The sequence below is a fragment of the Sus scrofa genome, chromosome 9, assembly GCF_000003025.6.
Source record: "Sus scrofa isolate TJ Tabasco breed Duroc chromosome 9, Sscrofa11.1, whole genome shotgun sequence".
Taxonomy (NCBI): domain Eukaryota; kingdom Metazoa; phylum Chordata; class Mammalia; order Artiodactyla; family Suidae; genus Sus; species Sus scrofa.
In genome coordinates this window covers 87,155,706-87,182,545 of record NC_010451.4, presented here as the reverse complement: position 1 = coordinate 87,182,545, position 26,840 = coordinate 87,155,706, and the positions used below count along the sequence as shown (strand labels likewise).

The window sequence follows — 26,840 nt, the reverse complement described above, 5'->3', positions numbered from 1 at the left end:
ACTGCCCAAAGCAATCTACAGATTCAATGCAATCCCTATCAAATTACCAAGGACATGTTTCACAGAACTTGAACAAAATATTTTAAAGTTTGTTTAGAAGCACAAAAGACCCAGCATAGCCAAATTCATCCTGAAAAAGAAAAAAGGAGCTGGAGGCATCATGCTCCCTGTCTTCAGACTGTACTACAAAGCAACAGTCATGAAAACCATATGATTCTGGCACAAAGACAGAAATATAGATCAGTGGAACAGGATAGAAAGCCCAGAATTAAACCCATGCACCTATAGCCAACTCATCTATGACAAAGGAGGCAAGAATATACAATAGAGAAAAGACAGCCATTCAATAAGTGGCGCTGGGAAAACTGGACAGCCACATGGAAAAGAATGAAATTAGAACACTCCCTAACACCATACACAAAAATAAACTCAAAATGGATTAAAGACCTAGATATATGACCAGATACTATCAAACTCCTAGAGGAAAACATAGGCCAAACACTCTCCGACATAAATGACAGCAACATCTTCTCAGATCCACCTTTTAGAGTAATGACAGTAAAAACAAAAAATAAACAAATGGGACAATTAAACTTAAAAGTTTCTGCCCAGCAAGGGAAACCCTAAACAAAACAAAAAGACAACCCACAGAATGGGAAAACATATTTGCAAAGGAATCGACTGACAAGGGATTAATCTCCAAAATTTATAAGCACCTCCTACCACTCAATACTAAAAAAGCACACAACCCCATCAAAAAATGGGCAGATCTAAACAGACAGTTCCCCAAAGAAGACATACGGAGGGCCAAAAAACACATGAAAAGATGTTCAACATCACTCATCATTAGAGAAATGCAAATCAAAACCAGTACGAGGTACCTACCACATTACACCAGCCAGAATGGCCATCATCCAAAAGTCTACAAACAATAAGTGCTGGAGAGGGTGTGGAGAAAAAGGAACCCTAGTACACTGTCAGTGGGATTGTAAATTGGTGCAACCACTGTGGAAAACAGTATGGAGATGCCTCAGAAAACTCAAAATAGAACTACCATTTGATCCAACAATCCCACTCCTGGGCATCTATCCAGACAACACCATGACTCGAAAAGACACATGTATCACAATGTTCAGTGCAGCACTATTTGCAATAGCCAAGACATGGAAACAACCTAAATGTCCATTGACAGAGGAGTGGATCAAGAAGATGTGGTACGTATACACGATGGAATATTACTCAGCCGTTAAAAGGAACGAAATACCAGCATTTTTAGCAACATGGATGGACCTAGAAATTATCATGCTAAGTGAAGTCAGTCAGACAATGAGACACCAACATCACATGCTATCATTGACATGTGGAATCTGATAAAAGGACAAAATGAACTTCTTTGCAGGACAGATACTGACTCACAGGCTTTGAAAAACTTATGGTTTCCAAAGGAGACAGTTTGGGGGGGCTGGGGGATGCTATATCATTGTACAACTATAAATGTAATAAATTCATTGAGTAATATAAAAAATTAATTAATTAATTTAAAAAAAGAAACATTGTTCAAAGCAGTGGTTCTCAAAAGTGGGTGGATGTTAGCCTGAAAAGCTCTTAAAGTTAGGGTGACCCAGAATAAGATATATTCACATTTTGGGATGGTGTTGAGGCATTAGGTTTGGGGGTTTCTTTTGTTTTGTTTTTATCTCCCCAGAGGACTCTAATGTGCTGCCAAGATTGGGAATTTCTGATTTTATGCTACCAAGTAAAAAAAATTTCCTAAGGTTGAGTCTGGAAATCTGTATTTTCAGAAAACAAAGGTCATACCAATGATTGGCCATACTGGGAATCACTGGTTTAAAACACATATCACCCTAATAAAATAGCTGAGGGCCTCTATTTACAGTTATGAAGTTTAAAGAAACACTGCCAATAAAGCTTTCAAACTACAGTTGGTAAAAATTTGGATTCCAGATCACAAAGTTGGAAATAGAGTCTTAAGATTTCACTATTTACTAACTTATAAACAACATAAACGTGTTGGAGGTTAAAGGTGAAATTTAAATGTGTATGTCCCACTCCCATTACACTTAAACCATAACCCTTAATACTGAACCAATGTAATTCGTCCTTCACCTACCAGGAATTATTTCCATAGGCAAAGTATATGAAAATCAGCCCTATAATACAGAAGAGGCAGCACAAAAATCATGACGATGTAGCAACCAAGCAAAAACAGTGCTGATTTATGAAACTTCACAGACTTAGAAATAGAAACAAAGCACTAAATATTCATGAAATCCCATATAGTGCTTGCACATAAGTTATATCTCAGTGATTTGTAACTCAGTTATAGGCAAAAAATAATAATCTGGACATATCCAAACATATGGAACCTTTCAAGTGTTAAGTTTCACTATTTTTTGGTCCTAGTTTGAGTCATAAATAAATTATGAACATGCTATAAACAGTTGGCCCTAATCTTAACCTCCCAAAGAAAAGTAAACAAAGATTTCATTAGCAAAACAAGGGAGTAACTATGGAAAGAAGGATTTAATGAAAATCTTCTCTGATTGCAATGTTTTCAGAAAGTGGTTAAAATCTCTTTAAAGACACAAAGACACAGTGAAAGAGGCAAGTAAAAGCCTGTCATTCAACAAAGCAACATTTTAAACCCATCATGCAGAGTTAAAGAAAAAAAAATCTGTCATGTACTCTTTGGGTTAATCATAAATTCAAGATATAATCTGAGAGCTGATACAATAATGAAGGAAATCTTAAATTTCAGTGAGTTACCTTGCCAATTTTGGTTCCAGTTTCATAATGTAATACAATTTTATTTAACTATACTAACGACAGATGCAGACTTCAAATACAAACACTATGCCTATAAACTTATAAAGTGGAAAAATTAAAAGAATACCATTGGTGGAGTTCACGTTGTGGCTGAGCAGGTTAAGAACCCAACATAGTGTCCTCAAGGATGCAGGTTCAATCCCTGGTCTCACTCAGTGGGTTAAGTATTCAGTGTTGCAGCAAGCTGTGGCACAGGTCACAGATGCAGCTCATCTAGCATTGCTGTGGCTATGGCACAGGCTGGCAGCTGCAGCTCCGATTCCATCTCTAGCCTAAAAGAGAAGAAGAAGAAGGTTAAAAAATACCACTGGTAAAATCTAACAATTCAACCCCAAATCTGCTTATTACTTTCAAATGTATTGTCTTTTTAAGAAGAATGTAGTTCAATTAATTGCTGAAAATTCATTCTTTTAATTCTTTTTGCACCCTGTGTTTTTTGGTTTTTTTTTTCTTGAATGTGTGATAAACCAGAATTAACTCCAAGAAGCTCTGGAACATAGTGCCATTCTCTTAACAACTGTTTAAAAAAAAAACCAAATACTTGGTTAATTAGAAAAAAATTTTCACTCAAGAGAAGTGTGTGTGTGTGTGTGTGTGTGTGGGTGTGTGTGTGTGTGTGTATGAAGGAAGGGTGTTTATTTTCAAATGGCCTTAGTTTACCTGTGGCACAAATAAATGCTTGGAGATAATGTATCACCTCCATTGAAATGCTTTTGTTCTTAAAAAAGAAAGTGTGATACTGGGATGCATAAATAGTATTTAAGCATTAGGAATGTGAGGTGACACATCCATAATAATACCTCACTGGTCAGACCCACATAAGCACAAACTGTTTAGATTCAGAGATTTAAGAGAGAGGTGTGCAGAGCAGTAAAAATGATCAAAGGATTTTAAAACAGAACCTATAATAAAAGCCTTGACAAAATGAGATTATTCAGCAAAGGAATTTTTTAATAATGCTTCTCACATACGTGAAGAGGATGATATCAGCTGCTCTCCATCTTTATTGAGCAATGAATAAGCAAGAATAAGATTAAACTTCAGGAAGGTAGAGACATGAAATAGAAAAGAATTTCTCAAATGAGTTCTATTTTCAAAAATCATCAAAAGGGTCTGTGGAATTTCCATCCCTGGGGATATGCATAAATAAGGTATGTATTCTCATCCAAAATGTTGCAGTGCCATCTTGCTGGGAGGGATAGTCTACCATCATAGTCCCTCAGGAGAGGAGGATCATGTGTCCCAATTGCTATTTATTGCTTTCAAATATTCTAAAAATAGAGAGTTATGATATAGTTATAAGAATTAAACATTGAAATATTCAAAAGATTTTATGACCTGTAGTTAAAATATGCTTAATCACTGTTAGATAAGGAAAATGAGAAACCACCTTTTAGTTAACCAGCAATTTTCTATATGGCCTTCTTTTTTTTCAAGGGACCTTACTCTATCCTTATATATGGAGAAAACCTGCTATCATAAAGATGCATTCAGATGTCAGTACCTTCCCAACTCTCACCTGGCCTAGGAGTACTTGGGTAAAGACTCACTCCAGTTCAATATAGAGCCATGCTCTCTTTGGAACAGGAATACCTTCAGCATGGGACCCTCTCATCACAGCTCTCTCTAACCCCATGGGAGAGATGTGGACACAGCAATAACTTGCCGGTTATACTACGCTGTTATCAAACCCCCCGACTTCCTCTAGGAAGAAGATAAATGGAAAGGAAAAGCAGAGCATAGAACAAGTTTCCATGCAGACCATTTCTGCTATTCTTTTTCAAACTTGTCAATGCTTATCTGTATTCTACACACATAAATAGTAACATTTATAAAGTACATGTGACATACATATAATATATAAAGCGCTGCTAATGATGGTTCATATTTGCTCTACTCATTTATTCCTCACACTCCTAAGATGGTGGTACTATTATTATCATCCCTTTTACAAATGAAAAGACTTTGGCAAAGACATGCTAAGTAATATGCCCAAAGTCACTCAGATATTAAGAAGCTATCAAGCCAGAATTCAAACCCAAACAGTTTGGCACCACAGTCTGCATGCAAATCCATAACCTCAAACTTCCCCTCTGAAGTAGATTAAACACACAGAAAATTAAAAATCAACTATTTCCACTCTCCTCCTTGTACTTGGAAACACTATTGATCTCTACTTTTCTGGGCACCAAACACAGAACAGAACTCTCCAAAGTTAGTGAAAATAAAATACTGCCTTGAATGTGTATATAATTTTCAAGAAATAAAATAATAGCTCATTGTCATAAATTCATTTATCTACTGGCAAAAATCTCTTTTTTTATGTATACAAAAGGAACAAGACAGATTGACATTAATAAGCTGTCTCTTGTTTTTCACTGTAGTTTATTTGAAAAGCGAGATCATGAATTGAATTGATAAGAAGTAAATTAACATATAAGGATGTGAAGCAGAATGTATTTACACAAAAAATGACTGTTGGTGAAGTAAACTGCTAAAGTCAACAATAACCACAAGTAATACTTTTTTAAAGACACAATTCTAGAAGGTATTATATAGAATATATATTTATTATATATTTTTAGTCTTCTCACTGACCTCAAGTTTATCATAAATATAAGAATAACCATGATTTCAAAGGTCCTAGAAGATGGGAAAACCAGGCTGAAACCATAAATGATAGTTAGTACCATGGCACAAGCATACCTTAGCTAATTCAGAAAATAAACCTCATCTCAAAGTGTCCCACAGTGAGCTATTTCTAACAATTTCTCAGACTACTGGTTTCTGTTACTTATAAATAGCCTGCAAGTAGTCCATTCCAGTCTCTATCAGCTTCCATGGCACAGCGTCTTGTTTCCATTAACCTTCCAGAGATGGCCTCTCCCCCAAGACAGGTGTTCTCTGCCAGTGGCAACTGCTGCTTGGTACCTCCACCGCTCTGCTCTCAGGGATGGAATACAAGCGCCAGCTCATCCTAAATTCTTGATACAAGAGCTAAGACTAGCTATGATTATCTAAGGTTTCAGTTTTATAGACTTCATGGGTCAAGGGTGAAGTCTATAAAAGAAGTTAAGGCCCAGGGCCTGCTCACAGTGAACAGTCCCAAAGGAGACTTTCTTTCTACTCATTAAATTGGGACCCAAAACTCTCTGTCTTCAAAATAATGGGGACCCAGAATTAAACCTGCCTCCATGGTCTAAAAGAGAGGGATGGTTTGGTGGGGAACACAGCAGACAACAGAGAAAAATAGCGTGAGATATGGAGGTGAAAAGGTTGGGAGATGTGGCTCCCTGAGAAGTTGTGACCTTAGGCTACTCTTTTTTCTTTTTTCCATTTTTTAAATTTTCATTGAGGTATAGCTGATTTACAAGGTTGAAAAAATTTCTTCTGTATAACAGAGTGATTCAGTTATACATGTATACACATCCATTCTTTTTCAGATTATTTTCCCACATAGATGATCACAGAATATTGGGTGAGTTCCCTGTGCTAAATAGCAGGTCCCCATTAGCCAACCATTTCATATACCACAGTGTGCATATGCCAATCCCAAACCCCCAGTCCATCCCTTCCCACCCTCCACCTGTCCCCTTTGGTAACCATAAGTTTTTCGAAGTCTGTGAGTCTGTTCCTGTTCTGCAAATAAATTCATTTGTATCCTTTTTTTAGATTCCACATATAAGTGATATCATATGTTTTTTCTTTCACTATCTAACTTCACTTAGTATGATGACCTTAGGATACTCTTGCATAGTTCTGCAGTCTGGAGTTATAGCACCTGGACAGTCCAAGGAAACTTAAGGTAGTCCCAGACTAACAGCAACTCCATACAGAAGTCAGAAGCAATGCGCTCTGGAAGAGGAAACTTTCATTATAAAATCAGAGAATTTCCTCAAATAAAGTTTCATATGCCATAATGGTACATAGTAAAGCATAAACAAGAAAAAAGACAACATGAGCAAGAAAAATAGACAGCAGATACAGATCCCCAAACTTCAGACATTGGAATTACCAGATGCATGTTATAAAACAGCTGTCATACTATGTTTTTAAAAATAGTCTGAAATAAGAACAAGTTTGAAGAATGTTCAGAGAGCAGTGAACTCTAAAAACTGCCCCAGTAGAATTTACAAGGACTAAACAAAATATATTCAAATGAAAAATGTAATACCTAAAACTAAAAACTCAACAGTTACACACACCTATTAGAGTGGCCAAAATCCAGAACACTGACAATACCAAACACTGGTGAGAATGTGGAGCAATCAAACTTTCCATACATTGCTGGTAGAAATACAAAATGGTACAGCTACCTTGGAAGACAGGTGGGTGATTTTCCTACAAATTAAATATACTCATACTATATGATCCAGATATCACACTCCTTTATATTTAACCAAACGAGTTGAAAATTTATGTCTACCCAAAAACCTCCACACGGATGTTTATAGCAGTCTTATTCATAGTTGCCAAAGCTTGTAAGCAACCAAGATGTCCTTCAGTAGGTGAAGAGATACATAAACTGTGGTATATCCAAATAATGGAATACTATTCTGTGCTAAAAATAAGTGAACTACAGAGCCATGAAAAGACATGAATGAAACTTTAATATTTATTCCTAAGTGAAAGAAATAAATCTGAAAATGCTACATACTGCATAAGTCAAACAATATGAAACTATGGAAAAGGCAAACTATGGAGACACTGAAAAGATCAGAGGCAGGTTAGGGGGAGAGAGATGAGTAGACAGAGCACAGAAGATTTTATGGTAGTGAAAATACTCTGTATGATACAATAATGATGGATACATATCATTGTCCAAACCCATGGAATGTAGATCAGTACAAAGGAACCCAAAGGTAAACTGTGGACTTTGGGTAATTATGATGTCAATGTAGGTCCACGCTTGGTTAAAAAAAAAAAAAAAGTACCATTCTTGTGAATGAGGTTGATAATAAGGGAGACTATACGTGGGGGGGGCACACACTTGGGATATCTTAACCTTCTCGATGTTGTTGTAAAGCTAAACCTGCTCTTAAAAAAAAGTTGTGTAAAAAAAAAAATCAATGAACTGGTCTTATAGCAGAAGAGACCTTTATGAAAAGAGAATGAGTAGGCTGGAAGATAGGTCAGAAGAAGGGAGGCAGAATAGAGCACACACACACAAATTTCTGAAAAGAAACTTTGAAAGAGAGGTTCATAGAAAATGGAATGAGAGATATATTTTGTGTTTCATCAGAGTTCCAGCAAGAGAAGAGAGAATTAGACAGAGGTAATATCTGAAGAAGTAATAAAAATAATTTTCACAACTGATGAAAAACAACAACCCATAGATTCAAGAAATCAAGTGAATCCAAAGAAAGTAATTACTTTATAAAATTCCACATCTAGGTATATAATAGTGAATCTGCATCAGAGAGAAAGAGGAAGGAAAAAGAGAAGGGAGGGAAGGAAGGAAAGAAGTAATGAAGGAAGAGAGGGAGAGAGGAAAGAAAATCTTAAAAAGCACCCAGAGAGAAAAAAATGTATTATCTTCAAAAGAATAACATTAAAAGAGATTGACTTCTAAAATCAAAACCAAATTTCCTCAATAGCAATATCTCAAAAAAATTTTAGGGAGTTCCCATCGTGGCTCGATGGTTAACAAATCTGACTAGGAACCAGGAGGTTGCAGGTTCAATCCCTGGCCTTGCTCAGTGGGTTAAGGATCCGGCATTGCTGTGAGCTGTGCTGTAGGTCGCAGACACAGCTCGGATCCCACGTTGCTGTGGCTCTGGCGTAGGCTGGCAGCTACAGCTCGGATTAGACCCCTAGCCTGGGAACCTCCATATGCCGTAGGAGCGGCCCTAGAAAAGGCAAAAAGACAAAAAAAAAGGAAAAAAAAAATTTAAGGATAGCAAAGGCAAATGATCCCAAATGGAAGGTTTAAGATGCAAGAATAAAAGTGAAGCAAAAAGAGTAACACATAGGTAGATATATATAAATGAATACAGATTTTATAAAACAATAATAATAATGATTGTAGGAGTAAAAAAGGGAAGAAAGGACGGCAAAATGATAATACCTGGCCACACTATGTCAGAAGAGGATAAATGAGGTTAAATGATGTGAAGTTGACATAAATTAATATAAAATTAAATGACATTTATAAGCAATGCATGTAACATAAACACATAGTAAGGTTAAACTAAAAAAGAAACTCAACCAAATGCTACTTAAAATATAACTAATATAACTACACTAACACCAGAAACAGAATTTAAGGCAAAAGGCATTCATTACTAAACAATAGTGTTACTTTAAACTGCTATCTCAATTCATCAAAAAGATACAACGAATCGTAGATAACCAATAAGCCTCAAAATATGGAAAAATAAAAAAAGAGAAATGTATAAGGAGAGACATAGACCAACAATCACTGTGAAAATTTTAACAAATTTCTCTCAATATTTAATAAGATAAATTAAAAAAGCAGTAAAGATAGAAGAGATATAAATAACACTACAAACAAAACCAGATCTAATGTGTGTATTTGTGTGTGTGTGTGTGTGTAGCTCTTAATCATTCAAGAGCACATGTTTTTCCTAACATACATGGAATATTTATAAAAAGTGACCACTTAGGACTAAAATAAAAGTTTCAACAAATTTCAAAGGACTTAAATCACACAGAGAATGTTTTCTGACTTCAGTGCAAATAATCTAGAAATGAAAACCAAAACCAATAAGACATCTAAAAATTCCTTATCTATCCAGTTAATTAAGAAGGAAACTAAAAAATCCCTGAAACAAACAAACAAAAAATTGTTATCAAAATTGGAAAATAGATTTACCAGAATACCAATAGATATACTATAAAAATATTACACATAAATCTTTAGTTAAAACAGTACTTAGAAGAAAAATGAATAGCTTTGAATCTTAATAAATAATATGCTGAGTACGCTTTAAGAATATTTAAAAAGAACAGCAATATTAACACAAAAAAAGGTCGAAAGAACACAATAAAAATAATCTGAAAATCAACAAAGTTTAAAACAAGCAGCCAGTAAGGGTGCATCATCAACAATTTCCACCCTTAGCTCTTTTGGAAAAGACTAATGAAATTAATAGACTTCTGATGAAACTGATCAAAAAAGAAAGAATATAGTTTCAAAAATCCAATACCAGCAACGACAAAGGGAAATATTTAAAATGTTGCAGATATGAAAAGAGGCTATCATAGGAAGCACTTTCAATAAATTTGAAAATTTAGTTAAAATAGGAAATTTTTTAGAAAAATAAAACTTAACAAAACTGACCAAAAAATTGGAAATCCTGAATATAACCAATAATCTATAACCTGAATGTAACTGAGAGAAATTGAATAAGTAGTCAAATGTCTTCTGGTCAGTTTTATTTAGTGTCATTATTTTATACAATTCTTCCATAGGATAGAAAAAGATAAGATGCTCTTCAACTCATACAGAGCTAACTTAATCTTGTTTTCTTAACCTAATAAGTATAGACAGAGAATTATGGGCCAAATTCCCTCATAAAGATACATGAAAACATTCTAAATAAAATATTAGCCAGCCGAATCAAGTAATATATAAAAGGACAATACATCGTGATTAAATTGGGTTTATCCCATGAATATAACATCTGTTTAACATAAGAAAAGAAATCATTGTAATTTACCATATTAAGAGGTTATACAAGAAAAATCATATTATAATCTTCAAATATGCCCCGAAAGCCCTTGACATAATTCAAGCCCTTGTTAAAAAAAAAAAGAAGAAACTTTCAACAAATAATAAGAAGGACTTGACCTTATACAGTATTTCTTGATAAAATACAACATGCAAACATCACACATAATGGTAAAATATTAAAAGTTTTCCCTTTTGAGATTAGGATTAAGGCAAGAATGCCCACTGTCACCACTTCTAGACAACCTGACCTTAGAGATCCTAACTCACCACAAGGCAAGGGGGAAAGTGCAAGGAAGAGCCATACTGCCATTTATTTCCAGATAATATGATGGCTTATTTAGAAACTTAAAATTCACAAATTTTAAGAATGGATAAAATTTTAGAATATTAAATATATTACTATGTAACAGAAAATACAATAAATTAGTAGATACCATTGAAATCACATAAAAATGAAGCGCCTGGAAATATCTTTAAAAATGTAAAAAAGGGAGTTCCCGTCGTGGCTCAGTGGTTAACGAATCCGACTAGGAACCATGAGGTTGTGGGTTCGATCCCTGCCCTTGCTCAGTGGGTTAACGATCCGGCGTTGCCGTGAGCTGTGGTGTAGGTTGCAGACGCGGCTCGGATCCCCCGTTGCTGTGGCTCTGGCGTAGGCCGTGGCTACAGCTCCGATTCAACCCCTAGCCTGGGAACCTCCATATGCCGCGGGAGCGGCCCAAGAAATAGCAACAATAACAACAACAACAAAGACAAAAGACAAAAAAAAAAAAAAAAAAAAAAAGTAAAAAGGGATATTTGAGAAAAAGATTTTCTTTTTTTTTTTTTACTCTTTAGAAGAGTTTATTAAAGGCAATATTTAAAGACTAAATTCCCTGAAACCTTAACAACCCAAGATTTTATTCTCAACCTAGTTTGAATCAGTATATTTGAAAAAATATTTCTATGGAAAAATTATAAGAACTTATTGTCATTTTAAAGAGTAATTTAAAAGAGAAATAGCATGTTCATGAATTGGAAAACAATACTATAATGCCAATTTTTCCTAACTGACTTACAGATTTAATGTAATTCCAATCAAATTCCAACAGAAATTGTTGTGGAACTTTAAAGGTGATTCTAAAAAGGAACATGGAGAGTTCCCGTCATGGCTCAGTGGTTAACGAATCCGACTAGGAACCACGAAGTTGCAGGTTTGATCCCTGGCCTTGCTCAGTGAGTTAAGGATCTGGCGTTGCCTTGAGCTGTGGTGTAGGTTGCAGATGCGGCTTGGATCCCCTGTTGCTGTGGCTCTGGCATAGGCCTGCAGCTACAGCTCCAATTAGACCCCTAGCCTGGGAATCTCCATGTCCACAGGAGCGGTCCTAGAAAACTCAAAAAGACAAAAAAAAAAAAAAAAAAAAAAAGTACATGGGATTGTCATATGTACACAGTGGTATATGGAATGGTTGCCCAATAGGGACTTGCTGTATAGCACAGGGAACTCTACCCATTATTCTGTAATAATCTATATGAGAAAAGAATCCAAAAAATAATGGGTGTGTATATATGCATAATTGAATCACTCTGTTGTGCAGCAGAAATGATTACAACACTATAAATCCACTATACTGCAATAAAACTTTTTTAAAAATGAAAAAAAGAAATAAAATATACATGGGAGTATGTGGGAATATAAATAGCCAAGGTACCCTTGAGGAAAAACAATATGGAGTGCTTAAGGTTCTACTCATTCTAACATGCATTTGAATAGAGAAATTCTTTTGTTTTTACTTGTTTTGTTTATAAACTGATTCATAGATCTTTCTCAACTTATGATGTGGTTACACCTAGATAAAGCCCATTGTAAGTTGAAAATATCAAGTCGAAAATGCATTTAATAACTTAACCTACCAAACATCACAGCTCAGCCTAGCCTACTTGAAGTATGCTCAGAACACTTGCATTAGCCTACAGACAAAATCATTTAACACAAAGTCTATCTTATAATAAAGTGTTGAATATCTCATGTAATTTATTGAATACTGCACTGAAAGTGAAAAACTGAACGGTTACAAGGGAACAGAATGGTTGTTAAGTGTTTAAATCTTGTGGATGTCTGGGAGCTGCAGCTGCTGCCCCTGCCGAGCATCGGGAGAGAGTATCATATCATACTCCACAGTTCCAACCCCGGGAAAAAATCAGAATTCAAAGTTCAGTTTCAAATGAATGTGTATTGCTTTTGCAGTGGTATAGTTGAAATATTGTTAATTGAATCACTGTAAATTGGAGACAGGCTATACAACGGTTTCCTCCTAAAGGGCAACATCAAATCAAATTAGCAAATATTTACTCTGTACAATATTTGGTATCATTAGGGATAACCAAGTGGTTTCCAGAGTTTGAAAAAGGTCTTTCTCAGTGATGAATTCTGTAAGAGATTCAAGGAAGGTAAATAGGATAATAAATAGGAGACCCTCTTAGTTTCATTCAACTCTTAGTTTGCAATAGGTAGAAATTCATTTTTTAATTAATTTTTATTAATTTTTTTTTGTCTTTTTTGCCATTTCTTGGGCCACTCCCGTGGCATATGGAGGTTCTCAGGCTAGGGGTCTAATCGGAGCTGTAGCTGCAGGCCTACGCCAGAGCCACAGCAACGCAGGATCCTTAACCCACTGAGCAAGGCCAGGGATCAAACCTGCAACCTCGTGGTTCCTAGTCGGATTCATTAACCTCTGAGCCACGACAGGAACTCCTAGAAATTCATTTTTAAATGTTCAGATGTTTAATGGATTTTTAAATCTCCCCATATAACAAGAATTCACCTCTTAACATGTATTTGTCAAGGTATTTCTGGAACACAATACAGGTATTTTAAGTGGAACTGTGTATGTGTACAATTTTTAAAGAATTATTTGATATTTGAAAGTGATATATTCAAACATAGAAAATAACATGAAAAGATCTAAAAGCAAAATAAAATATGCCACATTACAAGGTCTAGTGAAATGAATAAAAGCAAAATAAATAAATATCGATGATGCCAGCCAGTGGTTCTCAACAGTGCGGTCACCAGAATGGCAGCATCAGCATTACATGGCGTCTTATAAAAAAACGTGAAGCCTGGATCCCCACTCTGGACCTAGTGATCAGTAACTCTGGGGATGGGGCTTGAGACCTTATGTCTAACACTCCCTACCAGTGATCCCACTGCCCTTGAAGTCAGAGAATAAAAGAATCATTTCAAACCACACTACATTTGGTTTTTACTTATGTGACTAGACAACTACCTCTATGCTTATTATGAAGATTAAATAAATGGTCATAATGGAAGATAAAAGTCTTAAAAATAGGTTTGAATAGCATAAATGGAGCTTGCATTTTTCAAAATATAATTAACATGAGTTTCTTTCTTACTTTCTTTTTATGGCAGTTCCTGCAGTATGTGAAAATTCCCAGGCTAGGGATCAAACCTACGCAATAGCAGAGACCCAAGTCTCTGCAGTGACAATGCTGGATCCTTAACCCAATGCACCACAGAGAACTCCAACATGAGTATCTTTTTACTAATTTCATGAAACTAATATTCTATACCAAAAGGGAAAGATCCATTATCAATAACTACTTAAAAACATTTCACATAAATATTAGGAAGATATTTTCTTATTTGCAATGAACTAGCTATAGGACCTCTCCATATGCTTGCCTCATCTGTTATTACAATTATATATTATTTAGCACATATAACCTCATTATTATTTCAAGGCTATTATTTCATACTACGGTTTTTAAGTTCACTAGAATTTTTTGTCTTAAATTCCAATGTGTTTCAGAAATAGCCTCATGAGTCTAACATAATACTCAGAATTAAAGTTGAATTTCTGAATCAAAAAACTTTCTCCTTTTCCCCTATTTGTTTCACTCAGCTTTATTTACGTAATCACCATCTTCACATCTATTGTATAAAATGACAAGATTTCCAACTAAAAGTTCAGTAAACACACACAGTAGTCAACTTTAATTGTAAACAATCACAAAACAAACTTTAAAGCATTTCTACCAATGTGAAGCTCTGTGGGAAACTGCTTTCTCAAAGTATTGTGGATGATTATTATGAACAAAATAAATGAGGTAAGGTAATGTTACAATAATGATCTGGAACTGTGAGTCAAATGAGGAAGATTAAAGGCACAAAGAAACTCTTCCTAATAAACAAGCAGATAACTGCTGGAAAGAAAAATATGTTCCTTTTTGAAATTAACTGCCAAACATTCTCAACCTACACAAAGCTGTCATAAAGGACATCTAAATCTGTCCTTGTTTGTAACATGTGTTGTGACAAGATTTGACAGTTTATCAAAGAACTATAATTGCCACCTAAACATCGAGCATTTTGTCAACTCCAAGTGTATTTAGTGAAAGCATTTATTTTACTTAAATACAACAACAATTTTTCTCCACTTTCTGAAAGAACTGACTGAATTTCTCTTCTCCTTAGCTCATCAAGCTGCATCAGGGCTCTCCAAATTATTTATGTGGGAACGGTGAAGGGTAAAAGAATAATCAGTAAAGCAAGAAACTATTTCCAAGGTAATATATATATTCTGGGTATTGACTCAAAAGACCTTCAAGATACAACAATTCTTGCAGCTCTGTAGAGATGACATTTAAATATGCTTGCCCTAGGAAGGAAAAAGATCAGGCATTTTCTCTATTCCACAATTTTTTTCCAGAGTAATTTATTAAGAAACGTCTTATATGGAATGTGTTGTTCAGTGGGCATCATTCCTACCTGTAACTTTCATCGAAAATAGTGATAAGATAGATGTCTTTCTCAACCTAGAGACTAAAATAAACAGAGGCTAAATCCTCTTACAATAGATCCATGTAACAAAAATATGAGAGTAATAAAGATGTTTCCATGGCATGACTAATCGTTCACTTGTTTTTCTGGAAATAATTTTTCAAAGTAAAAGAATTGTCAGATCTCAGCTTTGGGGCTTTGTTCTTTGTTGTAGTTGTTTAATAAAAGAGTAAAAATTTTGTGCAAAAATTTCCACACAATCTTTTGATTTTTCCTTCATTTTAATAAGCCTCAAAGAAAAGGCCTAGACATGACACAGTGAGAAATATTTGGAATATATTTGGAAATTCAGGAATCTTTTGAGTTCTAATTCACACTCTGCCTCTAATTGGCTTTTAGATCCTAGGCAACTTGCTTCATTTCTCTGGGTCTCAGTTTTCTGTCTGTGAATTGAGATATTAGTTAGACTGGGTGGTTTCTAAGGCCATTTCCATCTTTAACATTTTATAATTCTAGACAAATCCCTGAAACTGTAAGATGTTGCAACAGCCAGAGCATGGAGCAAAAATAGCACAACACAAAAATTTTTCTTACTTAACACCTTAAGTAAAATGCAACCAACTATGGGGTTTTTAATGTTTACATTAGCATTCAGTCCTATTTAGGTAATAATAAGTCTATTTAAAAATCTGTTTTGTTTTTCTTCAAAAACTGAAAAATGTGTGACACATTGAGAACACTAAGAAAAAAAATCATTTTAATCGAAGCTGCAAGTACTTTTTAAGTGCTGCTAAATTAAGCCACAGAATTTTCTTTAGAAATCACTGTATGTAGTCTGGCTGAGGATGAGAATTATATACTATAGGTGGGTCTGTTGATTTTATGATACGAAAGAACATGAATGAAGGGTTGTAAACTGAAATGAGCCAGCATACACAGTCAACCATGAAGAGTGTGAATTGAAGAGAAAATCATGTTGATATCTTGAGAGATGTGACTGGATCAGCAGGACATTCAGATTTAGCCTGTTTGACATAGCTGTTTATACAGCTTTATAATGAGCACATTCAATATATAAAAACATTGTTTTCTAGCAATGTGTTTCATAGACACTGCCAAATCTTAACCTATTTCTGTTGCCTCCCCCATTCCTTATCTCATTCCTGAGCTTATCCTATCCATGAATCGAACCCAGTGGAGAAGATGAAAAGCAGGGTGAGAAAATACATTCAAAGAGTTATTTAGTAATTTCAAAATATTATAAAATGATGATTTGATTTAGCCTAAATGATGGTTTTAGGCTAAATCAAAATATACCAAAACCAAATGCAGATACATATTTAGCAGGATAAAACATTCTGATCTCTATCTGATGCCTCAATTATTTTTATAACACAGTTTATTGTTGAAATTCCTGGTACTTATGATCTCTTTCACGTCTTAGCCCATTACTCCAACCCCCAATTCACTTTGAAAACTATGCATTTAAAATTTGCAACAAAGACTTAATCATCATATACGTTTTGATAGTCTTTTTTTAACTTCACTATAAAAGTAGTGAAAGTTCAAATACTAGGTTAACAGATGTCAATAAAATGTCATTCTTGACTACCACCAACCTATTCTCCACTGCAAAGATAATCATAATAAAAAGGACTTCCATAATGATTTAATGCTTTGACTATTACTTAATTTTAAATACAGAAATATCATACTATGTATAATTTTGTGAATGGGTTTTTTACATTTAAAAATATCTTGGAGACACTTCCATATGACTACACACAAATCGTCTCTTTTTTTTTTTTTTTTTTTTTGTCTTTTTGCCTTTTCTAGGGCATATGGAGGTTCTCAGGCTATGGAGGTTCTCAGGCTAAGAGTCGAATCAGAGCTGTAGCCACCAGCCTACACCACAGCCATAGCCACAGCAACGCGGGATCCGAGCCACGTCTGCGACCTACAGCACAGCTCACGGCAATGCCAGATCCTTTAACCCACTGAGCAAGTCCAGGAATCGACCCCACAACCTCATGGTTCCTAGTTGGATTCTTTAACCACTGAACCACGACGGGAACTCCCTAAATCGTCTCTTTAATGGCTGCCTGTGTATGTAAAAAACATTTTCGATAATTTAACCTATTAAGACATTTTTTAGTTTACAAATTTTGCTTTTATAAACAATTCCAGAGAGGTCATTATTTGTCATTCACCATCTTCTGCTCTGTAAGTGGTGCAACACATGACACACACAACACCTCAGGAAATACTGACTGAATGGATTAAGAAATACTGTTATCAATATATTTGAGAGGTGCCTGTGAATATTTCTGAGTATATTCCTAAAGCTAAACACAGTGAGTCAAAAGTTAATTTTCCTTGCAAAATCTACACACTACACATTTCATTAGAATATAAGGAGTTAGCTATCTTGTAATTTTGGCCTTCTTGGTGTGTGAAAATAATTGACATTTTTCTCGATTACTAACATTTTTTTCAATGTTTATTTCTACTTATTTTCCCTATGAATTACATATTTATACCATTTTCAAACTTCTTTTTGGTTATCTTTTTCTCACTCAATTAGAAGGACTCTTTCAAAAACACGTTTTAAACACTTCCTCCAGTCCGAAACTTACCTTTCAAACTTCTGTCTTCTAGCTTGCAGAAATACATTTTCACGTATTCAAATTTCTTCAAGCAGCCTTTGAAAACTAATACAGGCACTAATAGAAGGGGGAAAAAATCCATAAACTGAAAAAATATTTGACTTCAGTGTAGAAGTGTGGAATGTGTGACAAGCAGGAACTTACTTGCAGACCTGGGGCAGCTTAGAGCTGCGCGCCACCGGAAGGAACTGTGAAAGCAGAATAACAACCGGAAGCCGTTAGTTAAGAGTCCGTGCTCTGGAGCATCTGGGATAACGCTTAAGAGTAGTTTCTGGGCTGACTTCCATTCCCAAGGCAGCAGCTGGGTGACACTGGACTTAAGAGAGTCTAAGGCAGTTGACCAAAATGCCAAATATCAAAATCTTCAGCGGCAGCTCCCACCAGGATTTATCCCAGAAAATTGCTGGCCGTCTGGGTTTGAAGCTAGGCAAGGTGGTGACGAAGAAATTCAGCAACCAGGAGACCTGTGTGGAAATTGGTGAGAGTGTGCGAGGAGAAGATGTCTACATAATGCAGAGTGGTTGTGGTGAAATCAACGACAATCTGATGGAGCTTTTGATCATGATTAATGCCTGCAAGACTGCTTCAGCCAGTCGGGTAACTGCAGTCATCCCCTGCTTCCCGTATGCCCGGCAGGATAAGAAGGATAAGAACCAGGCGCCAATCTCTGCCAAGCTTGTTGCAAATATGCTGTCTGTAGCAGGAGCAGATCACATCATCACCATGGATTTACATGCTTCTCAAATTCAGGGCTTTTTTGATATCCCAGTAGACAATTTGTATGCAGAGCCAGCTGTCCTGAAGTGGATAAAGGAGAATATCTCTGAGTGGAGGAATTGCACAATTGTCTCCCCAGATGCTGATGGAGCTAAGAGAGTGACTTCCATTGCAGACAGATTGAATGTGGACTTTGCCTTGATTCACAAAGAAAAAAAGAAGGCCAATGAAGTAAACCGAATGGTGCTAGTGGGAGATGTGAAAGATCGTGTGGCTATCCTTGTGGATGACATAGCTGACACTTGTGGCACAATCTGCCATGCAGCTGACAAACTTCTCTCAGCTGGAGCCATCAGAGTTTATGCAATCTTGTCTCATGGAATCTTTTCTGGTCCAGCCATTACTCACATCAACAGTGCATGCTTTGAAGCAGTAGTAGTCACCAACACCATACCTCAGGAAGATAAGATGAAGCGTTGCTCCAAAATACAGGTTATCGACATCTCCATGATCCTTGCAGAAGCCATCAGAAGAACTCACAATGGGGAATCTGTCTCCTACCTGTTCAGCCATGTCCCATTATGATAGAGTAATATTGGAGTTATTGTATTTTAAATAAGATAAAAATATACCCTGATCATTGGTTTCTTTTGTTATTTAATGAAATGTTCAGCAGAAGACCTTTCTTTCTCCAGGGTGGCTTTCTACATCCCACATCATGTATATTAGGTCTTTATTTTAGATTGGAGAGAGAGGGATAGAGAATAATTGTTGGGATTTTCTATCTGGGTAGTCTCAGTATGGCTTTGATGATTTTGTGAGACTTGAAGCTTTAACTACAGTTCAGCTGCTGATTTCGGACTTTGAAGGTGGTGTGGGGAGATTTTTGAAAGTAAATGGGGGAAACTTAGACTGCTTCACATGTGAATGCTTCAGGGTTTATTTTGTTTAGAACTAGCTCTGCACCCAACCCATTCCACCATTACCGCCATATCTCCATCCCTGAACCTCTTCAAATGCCCTCTATTCCACACCCCCTGCCCCATTTATCACAAGTTCCCTAAGATCTATGCTAAATTGCATCAAGAGTCCTGCACAACCCAAATATAGTTCATGTGATTGCTGAGCCACCTGCAAGGCAAGAGCTTCAGCTTTCAGCTTGAATATCCATTGGGTAGGCTCATGAGGCAACAAAAGTGCAGCAAATGCTTTTTGAGAGGAAAAAGATAAATGTGCCAACATCTGATTGGAGGCTGTGAATTTTAGATTCTCCATTGTACCTGTTCTCTTTTACTTAGCTTTACTTCCAACCATCTTGACATTTTCCTGGCTAAACATCCTGTTGGATACAAATGATCAGTGTACTAGTCTTCTGGAAAATAAGTCCACTTCCTGTAATCTCTAAAATTTGCACCAGATGTTTTTGCTATAGCTTGATCTTAACCTACTACTTACCATAGTAGTAGATTTTAGGTGGTGCTTAGTGTCTTTTGTTTAGGCATTTAATTTTAATCTTTCTTCTTTGCATTTGTTTGGCCTCTCAGATGACTGCACCTTTATATTTAAAATTTTATGTTATTCTCTCTTGGGGTGAAAACCAATAAAATGTCTTCATGTATGAAACAAAAATAAAATCCACATTTAGATATATCATGAAATTTCTGATCTTCAAGAAAAGACAGGTCCTAATAGTTTCTAGAAGGCAAAGCATAAACAAGATAGTTTTAAAGAATGTTCAGATTGCTATCAGACTTCTCATTTGATCCCTCAGGTAATAAGCACAATGGAGCAATATTTTTGAAGTTCTAATGGAATATTTTTTTAACCTAAATTTCTGTGTTCTGCCAAACTATCATTTAAATTTGAGGGCAAAATTAAGACTCTGAAGCTTTACCACCATGAATGCTTCCTGAAAGTATCACTTAAGGATACCAAAAATTAAAAATATGTAACTAAGAACACATGAAATAAAAGAGATTATGATGTGCAAAGAAAGGGTGAAAAGTAAAGTACAAGTGAAAAGAAAGAAGTGATAGAAAATATTTTTCATAAAATTATTATGAATATTATCACAGTTATTAAAGTAAAATTCACATAAAAATTGAGTCACAAGGTAAAGCAAATTACTTAAAAATCTGTAAAGTTCCTGATGACACCCACAAAAGATGGGAGTTTAGGATTAGTCCACATATATTAATTGTCTTATTTAATTTGGAAAGGATATTACTGATACCAGTGATTGACATTATAGAAAAAAAAAAACAAAACTGAGTTTAAATGTGTTTTCTAAAATTCAAGGACAAACCAGAGAAGAAAATATTGGAATAAATTACTTCCAAACTCCTAGACAGAAAAAAAATGGCATAATGGCCATTATAATGGCATGATGGCACAATAAACAAAGTAAACAAATTCAGCTGAAGACAGAAAATTGGAAGAAAACATCAAATTAAAAATATCAAATATAACTAAAGTCAATATATTAAGTTAATCTTCTAAGAGATAAATTATCAGAATGATATACTCTTCATGAGAGACACATCTAAATAAAAATTTGGATATAAAAGGATGATGAGTTCCTGTCGTGGCTCAGTAGTTAACGAATCTGTCTAGGAACCATGAGGTTGCTGGTTTGATCCATGGCCTCGCTCAGTGGGTTAAGGATCTGGCATTGCTGTGAGCTGTGCTGTAGGTCGCAGACGCGGCTCGGATCTTGCATTGCTGTGGCTGTGGCATAGGCCAGCGGCTACAGCTCCGATTAGACCCCTAGCCTGGGAACCTCCATATGCCGCGGGAGCGGCCCTAGAAAAGGCGAAAAGACAAAAAAATAAATAATTAAATAACAAATAAATAAATATATAAATAAAGGGATGATGAAAAACATACCAAGTAAATGCTAGAAAAGAGAAACTAAGAATGATACTTCCAGTCAAAGTAAAAGCATAGAAGTGTTCTGCTGATTAGGAAGCTTTATGCACCTAACAATTCAACATTAAGAATAAGAAGAAAGATAAGAAAAATAAAACAGTGAGAATATAAGTAGAAATATATAATCTATATTAATTTAGGGAAATATAACAAAACTCAAAGAAATAATCAAGAAAAAATATTATAGGATTTAAATAACTCTATATCACAATTTAATACCAAACATGGAAACTAAAACAGATAATTCACATTTTTCCAGCATGATGGAAAACTTTCATGGTATTAAAAATATAAAAAATCATCATAGGAGTTCATGTCATGGCTCAGAGTTAATGAACCTGACTGGTATCCATAAGGGATGTGGGTTCAATCCCTGGCCTCAATAAGTGGGTTAAGAATTTGACATTGCCATGAGCTTTGGTGTAAGTCGCAGATGTGTCACAGATCCCGTGGTGCTGTGGCTGTGGCATAGGCCAGCAGCTGCAACTCCAATTATAACCTTAAGCTGGAAACCTCCATTAGCTGTGGGTGCGACCATAAGAAGACAAAAAAAAAATAAAAAAAATAAAAAAAAATAAAAATTTTTTAAAAGGGATTTATAAGACTATATGTAATAAAGTGGATTTACTACAATCATCCCAAATATATTATTAAAAAAAACTCTCAGTAAAATAGAAATAGAATGAAACTTGGCTTGATCTGATTTTTAAAAAATTTCCTGGAGACTTAACAAAAATATACTTAATGATGAAACATTGAAAATGTTCCCATTAAAATCAGGCAAATTTCCAAGCCAGTGGAATAAGTCAAGAAAAAGAAAAGATACTGGGGGAAAAAAAGAGGCAAACCTGTGATTACTTGCAGATGGCATGACTGTCAACAAAAAATCCATCAATCAAAAGAAATACTTTTTACAAGAGGTCAGTAAAGTGACTGTACATCTGATGCATAAAATAATTGCCTTTCCTAAATATCAACAAATTATAATTGAAAAATATAACTGAAAAAAATTTTCACAACCTAGAGCAATAAAATCTGCAAAATAACCAGTAATAAACTCCCAAACACTAAGACTTATATGAAGAAAAATTACTAAATAATACAGAAAATATGTGAATAAATATATTATGAACCTGGAGATGAACAGTATGAGACACCTCAAATTATTTTCTCAGTGTAAAACGAGTAAAAATCCAAAGAGGGTTTTTTTTTAAGAGAACGTAATAAGTTTTTCTTAAAGTTGATCTAGAAAAACAAGAAGTCAAAAATATTCAAGATTTTTTTGAAAATGTTTTTGTACTAAATATGTTGAAACATTGTAAAGCTACAGTAATAAAACTGTTGTGTTGATAACAAGATTGAACACATGAATTAATATTGCAGAATTTAGATTCCTGAAACAGACCTATGTATACTTTACGGGAATTTAGTACACGCATACCCCATCTAATGGAGGGACTGTGTTACTGGAAAAAGGAGTGCGACTGAATCAATTCTATAGGAGAATCACTATTACAAAGTCCCTGTGGAGATGCTTTCTTGATACCTTGCCTTGGCAACCACTCCTGCAATCTACTCAGATTCTCTGAAATGGGGGTTGAGATTCCTGCCATACTTTTTTTCCCCTAGTATCTTCATACAGTGGTTGATCAATTAGATGACAGTGATGCTTATAATGGGCTTCTTAATTTCAGTTTTCATATATCAATATCTAGCTATCTGATGATCCCAACTTTCTGCTTCCTTGATTATACCCTGGAAAGAACCTCTAGCCTCTTTAAAACTTCCACTTCAAATACTTTATAACATTATTACCTTGTTTATATGAAGTCATTAGCCAATATTATTTTTACACATATAAGCAGTCATTTTAGAGAAACTGTTCTCAGAATACAAAATAGATGAAAGAGGCCATAGCATAGCAAATAACACACACTGTAGAATATATTTATCCCATGGTTATCAAAGTAGCAGTTTCCCTATCTGAAAGCTATAATGCACTTATGTTTTTTGGGTAAAAACCATTTTATACAGTCAATCATACTACATACCAGCTCATATATAAATGGTAAAACTGCATTTCATGCCAGTATAGGAATAATGCACTGATCAGTCAGTGATGTTGGATGACTGACTATTAACTGGGATACCATTTTTTTTTCTCATCTTTAAATGATGCACAAAAATAAATTCCAGAGGAATGGTTGTAAAGAACAAAACTGTGAAGCACCAGAAGAAAATGTGGAATAACTTTTATATTATTGTAATGGAGAATTTCTAAAAATTTATAAAAAAATAAAATTGAGACATAGATTCAGGGGTTCTACAGGTAGGAAACAGGCTGATAGAGGTACTCAACTGCAAACACGTGTCATCCTTTGAGAAGAAGAAAGACTGATTCCAAGGACAGAGTGCCAAGAAGTGGTGCAGAGATCAGTGGGATCATGGAGAACGGGGTAGAGGCTGGCTAAGCCACTGCTATGAACCCAGAGGCTAATGAAGCCACTGTCATAGGCCCATCAGCTGGAGGCTGGAGCTGTGGACCTGTGAGTGGAGCATCAAGCCACAGAGAATGAATTATTCTCAGGCCTTAAAACCTAACGCAATTTGCCCTAGTGGATTTCAAACTTGCTTAGGGTGGGCAATCCCTTTATTCCTTCCAGTTTCTCTAATTGGAAGTGAGAGTGTATATCCCACACCTGTCCCACCATTGTATTTTGGAAGCAGGTAGCTCACTTTCTACATTCACAAGTCCACAGATAGAGAAGTCCAGGGTAGTTCATACCCAGAGTTTCACTCATCCCTGATTCAGATGATTTAAACATGAGATTTGAGATGTTTGAGCTGATATTTAGATGACATTTTGAACTTTTTGTACTGGGCTGAGACTTAGGAGGATGTTTGGGTTAGGTGAATGTGTTTTGCATATGGGAGAGAAGTGAATTTGGCAGGGGCTAGAGAGCAGATGGTAATGAGTTGAGTAGAGCTCCTCCCCAAAAAATATATCCATGTCATAACCCCCAGAATCTTATTTGGATAAGGTGCCCTTATTTTGATAAATCATCTTAGTAGATGTAATTAAGTTTAGGATTTCCAGATGAGATCATCCTGGATTTAGTGTGAGCCTTGAAAACAGTGATAGGTATCCTTATAAGTGAAAAGCAGAGGGAAGAATTGAGACACAGAAAGAGAGGCTCAGGGGAGAAAGTGATATGAAGATGTAGGCAGGTATTGGAGTGGTGCGGCCACATGCCAAGAAATGTCAAGGATTACAGCAGTCACCAGAAGATAAGAGAAAGTCATGAACGAAATTCTCCCTTGGAGCTTCCAGAAAGAGCTAAGTCTACTAACACCTTGATTTCAGACTTTGGTCCTACAGAACTATGAAAGAATAAATTTTTGTCATCTCTAGCCATCCAGTTCGTGGTAATTTGTTACCAGAGTCATAGGAAACTAATACAGATTTTATACCAGGAAATGGGGTGCTGCTATAACAAATACCTAAAAATATAGACACAACTTTGGAATGAGGTATTGGGAATAGGCTTGGAAATTTTTTTATTTTAATGCATTTTTTATTTTTAAAAAGTTAAACAGAAGATAAATTTCAAACTTAGGTTGTGTTTGGACAATCTATATAAACTTCAAGGTGAAGCCAGCATCATTCACTATGACATTCTGGATTTGCTGCAGGCATTCTATTTAAAGGGAGCATTTTGCAATGCATCTTGGGATGCAATCATTAGTTATTTTATGGGAAAATTGATTTCTGTGGGTAACAGAGTAACATGGTACAGGTCAGCATCCATGAATTTAGAGAACAGAACTGTGATATACTGAATGCTTATTGAGCAAAGCAGAAATTTCTAATCTTGGTAAACCACTGGATCTATGGCCTTTCAGTGCCCAAAAAGCACTCCCTTAAAAAAGACCACATGAGGAGTTACCATTGTGGTGCAGTGGTTAACGAATCTGACTGGGAACCATGAGGTTGGTTTGATACCTGGCCTTGCTCAGTGAGTTACAGATCCAGCGTTGCCGTGAGCTGTGGTGTAGGCTGGTGGCTACAGCTCCGATTCAATCCCTAGCCTAAGAACCTCCATGTGTCACAGGAGTGCCCAAGAAATTGCAAAAAGACCAAAAAAAAAAAAAAAAAAACCCACATGATTAAAATTACTTTAAAAAAACATTCTTCAAATCTATGAGGTGGTATTTCTCTTATACTATAAAATATATATATATATATATATATTATATATATATATATATGTATTTGTCTTTTGTCCTTTTAGGGCTGCACATGTGGCATATGGAGGTTCCCAGGCTAGGGGTCAAATCAGAGCTATAGCTGCTGGCCTACGCCACAGCCACAACAACACCAGATCCAAGCTGCATCTGCGAACTACACTACAGCTCACAGCAATGCTGGATCCTTAACCCACAGAGTAAGGCCGGGGATCAAAACTTCAACCTCTTGGTTACTAGTTGGATTCGTTTCTGGTCCACTATTCCCAGTATAAACTTTCCACTCCATTCTTATTGGTCTGGTCATTGCCCAGAAAATACCTACACATATTGGCTGTGATTCCTCTTCATCACTCACCTAATCTCCAGTAGCCTCTTTGTGATCCTCCATTTGACTAAATCTTACTTTTCTTCAAGGCCCATTTCTTACATAAACATCCCAGGATCTGATCTCTTTATTTCTCCTGTAAACTCCCGTGGTCTTTATCATTCTCTAAAATGTTGCCTACTCTTATGAGATTAATTGGGATAGTCATTAAGAACTGGGAATGTTTCATCTTCAAGTTGCCTCATATAATGTTTAATACTAAGCAGTCATGTAGTATGCTTATGATCATGTATAATTTATGTAAATTGATATAAACCTTACTTAATGATGGATAAACCTAGAAATACTTAAATACCAACCTAAAGGTTTTTATTTGTTTAAAAAGTAATAGGGAAAAGTTCCCACTGTGGTGTGATGGGATGGGGGCATCTCTGGGGCACTGGGATGCAGGTTTGATACCAGGCCCACACAGTGGGTTAAGATCCGGCATTGCCACAGCTGTGAATCAGGTTGCAACTGTAGTTCCAATCTGATCCCTGGCCCCCCAGGAACTCCATATTCCACAGTGCAGCCAAAAAAAAAAAAAAGCAATAGAGAATTCTTGTAGCTTTTTCAGTATTTTTTCAGTAA

The 26,840-nt window shown here is 35.7% G+C and overlaps 2 protein-coding genes across 2 annotated transcripts in view; one reads left to right on the top strand and one right to left on the bottom strand.

The window, feature by feature from the left end:
- The window catches only part of HDAC9 (histone deacetylase 9), a 1,028,404-nt gene extending 1,010,258 nt beyond the window's left edge, over nucleotides 1–18,146 (bottom strand). The window contains exons 1-2 of the mRNA XM_021102482.1: nucleotides 17,963–18,146; nucleotides 2,915–3,119 (exon numbers count right to left, since the gene is read on the bottom strand). The gene's annotated coding sequence lies outside the window, so the exon portion shown is untranslated. The remainder of the gene's footprint in view (nucleotides 1–2,914; nucleotides 3,120–17,962) is intronic.
- PRPS1L1 (phosphoribosyl pyrophosphate synthetase 1-like 1) lies at nucleotides 18,232–20,683 on the top strand. Its single transcript, XM_003130190.4, has one exon. The coding sequence runs from the start codon at nucleotides 18,338–18,340 to the stop codon at nucleotides 19,292–19,294; it is 957 nt and encodes a 318-aa protein (XP_003130238.1). The 5' UTR covers nucleotides 18,232–18,337; the 3' UTR covers nucleotides 19,295–20,683.

What these genes read in the sequence shown, in the direction of transcription:
- PRPS1L1 (XM_003130190.4), top strand. Translation starts at nt 18,338, where the DNA reads ATGCCAAATATCAAAATCTTCAGCGGCAGCTCCCACCAGGATTTATCC.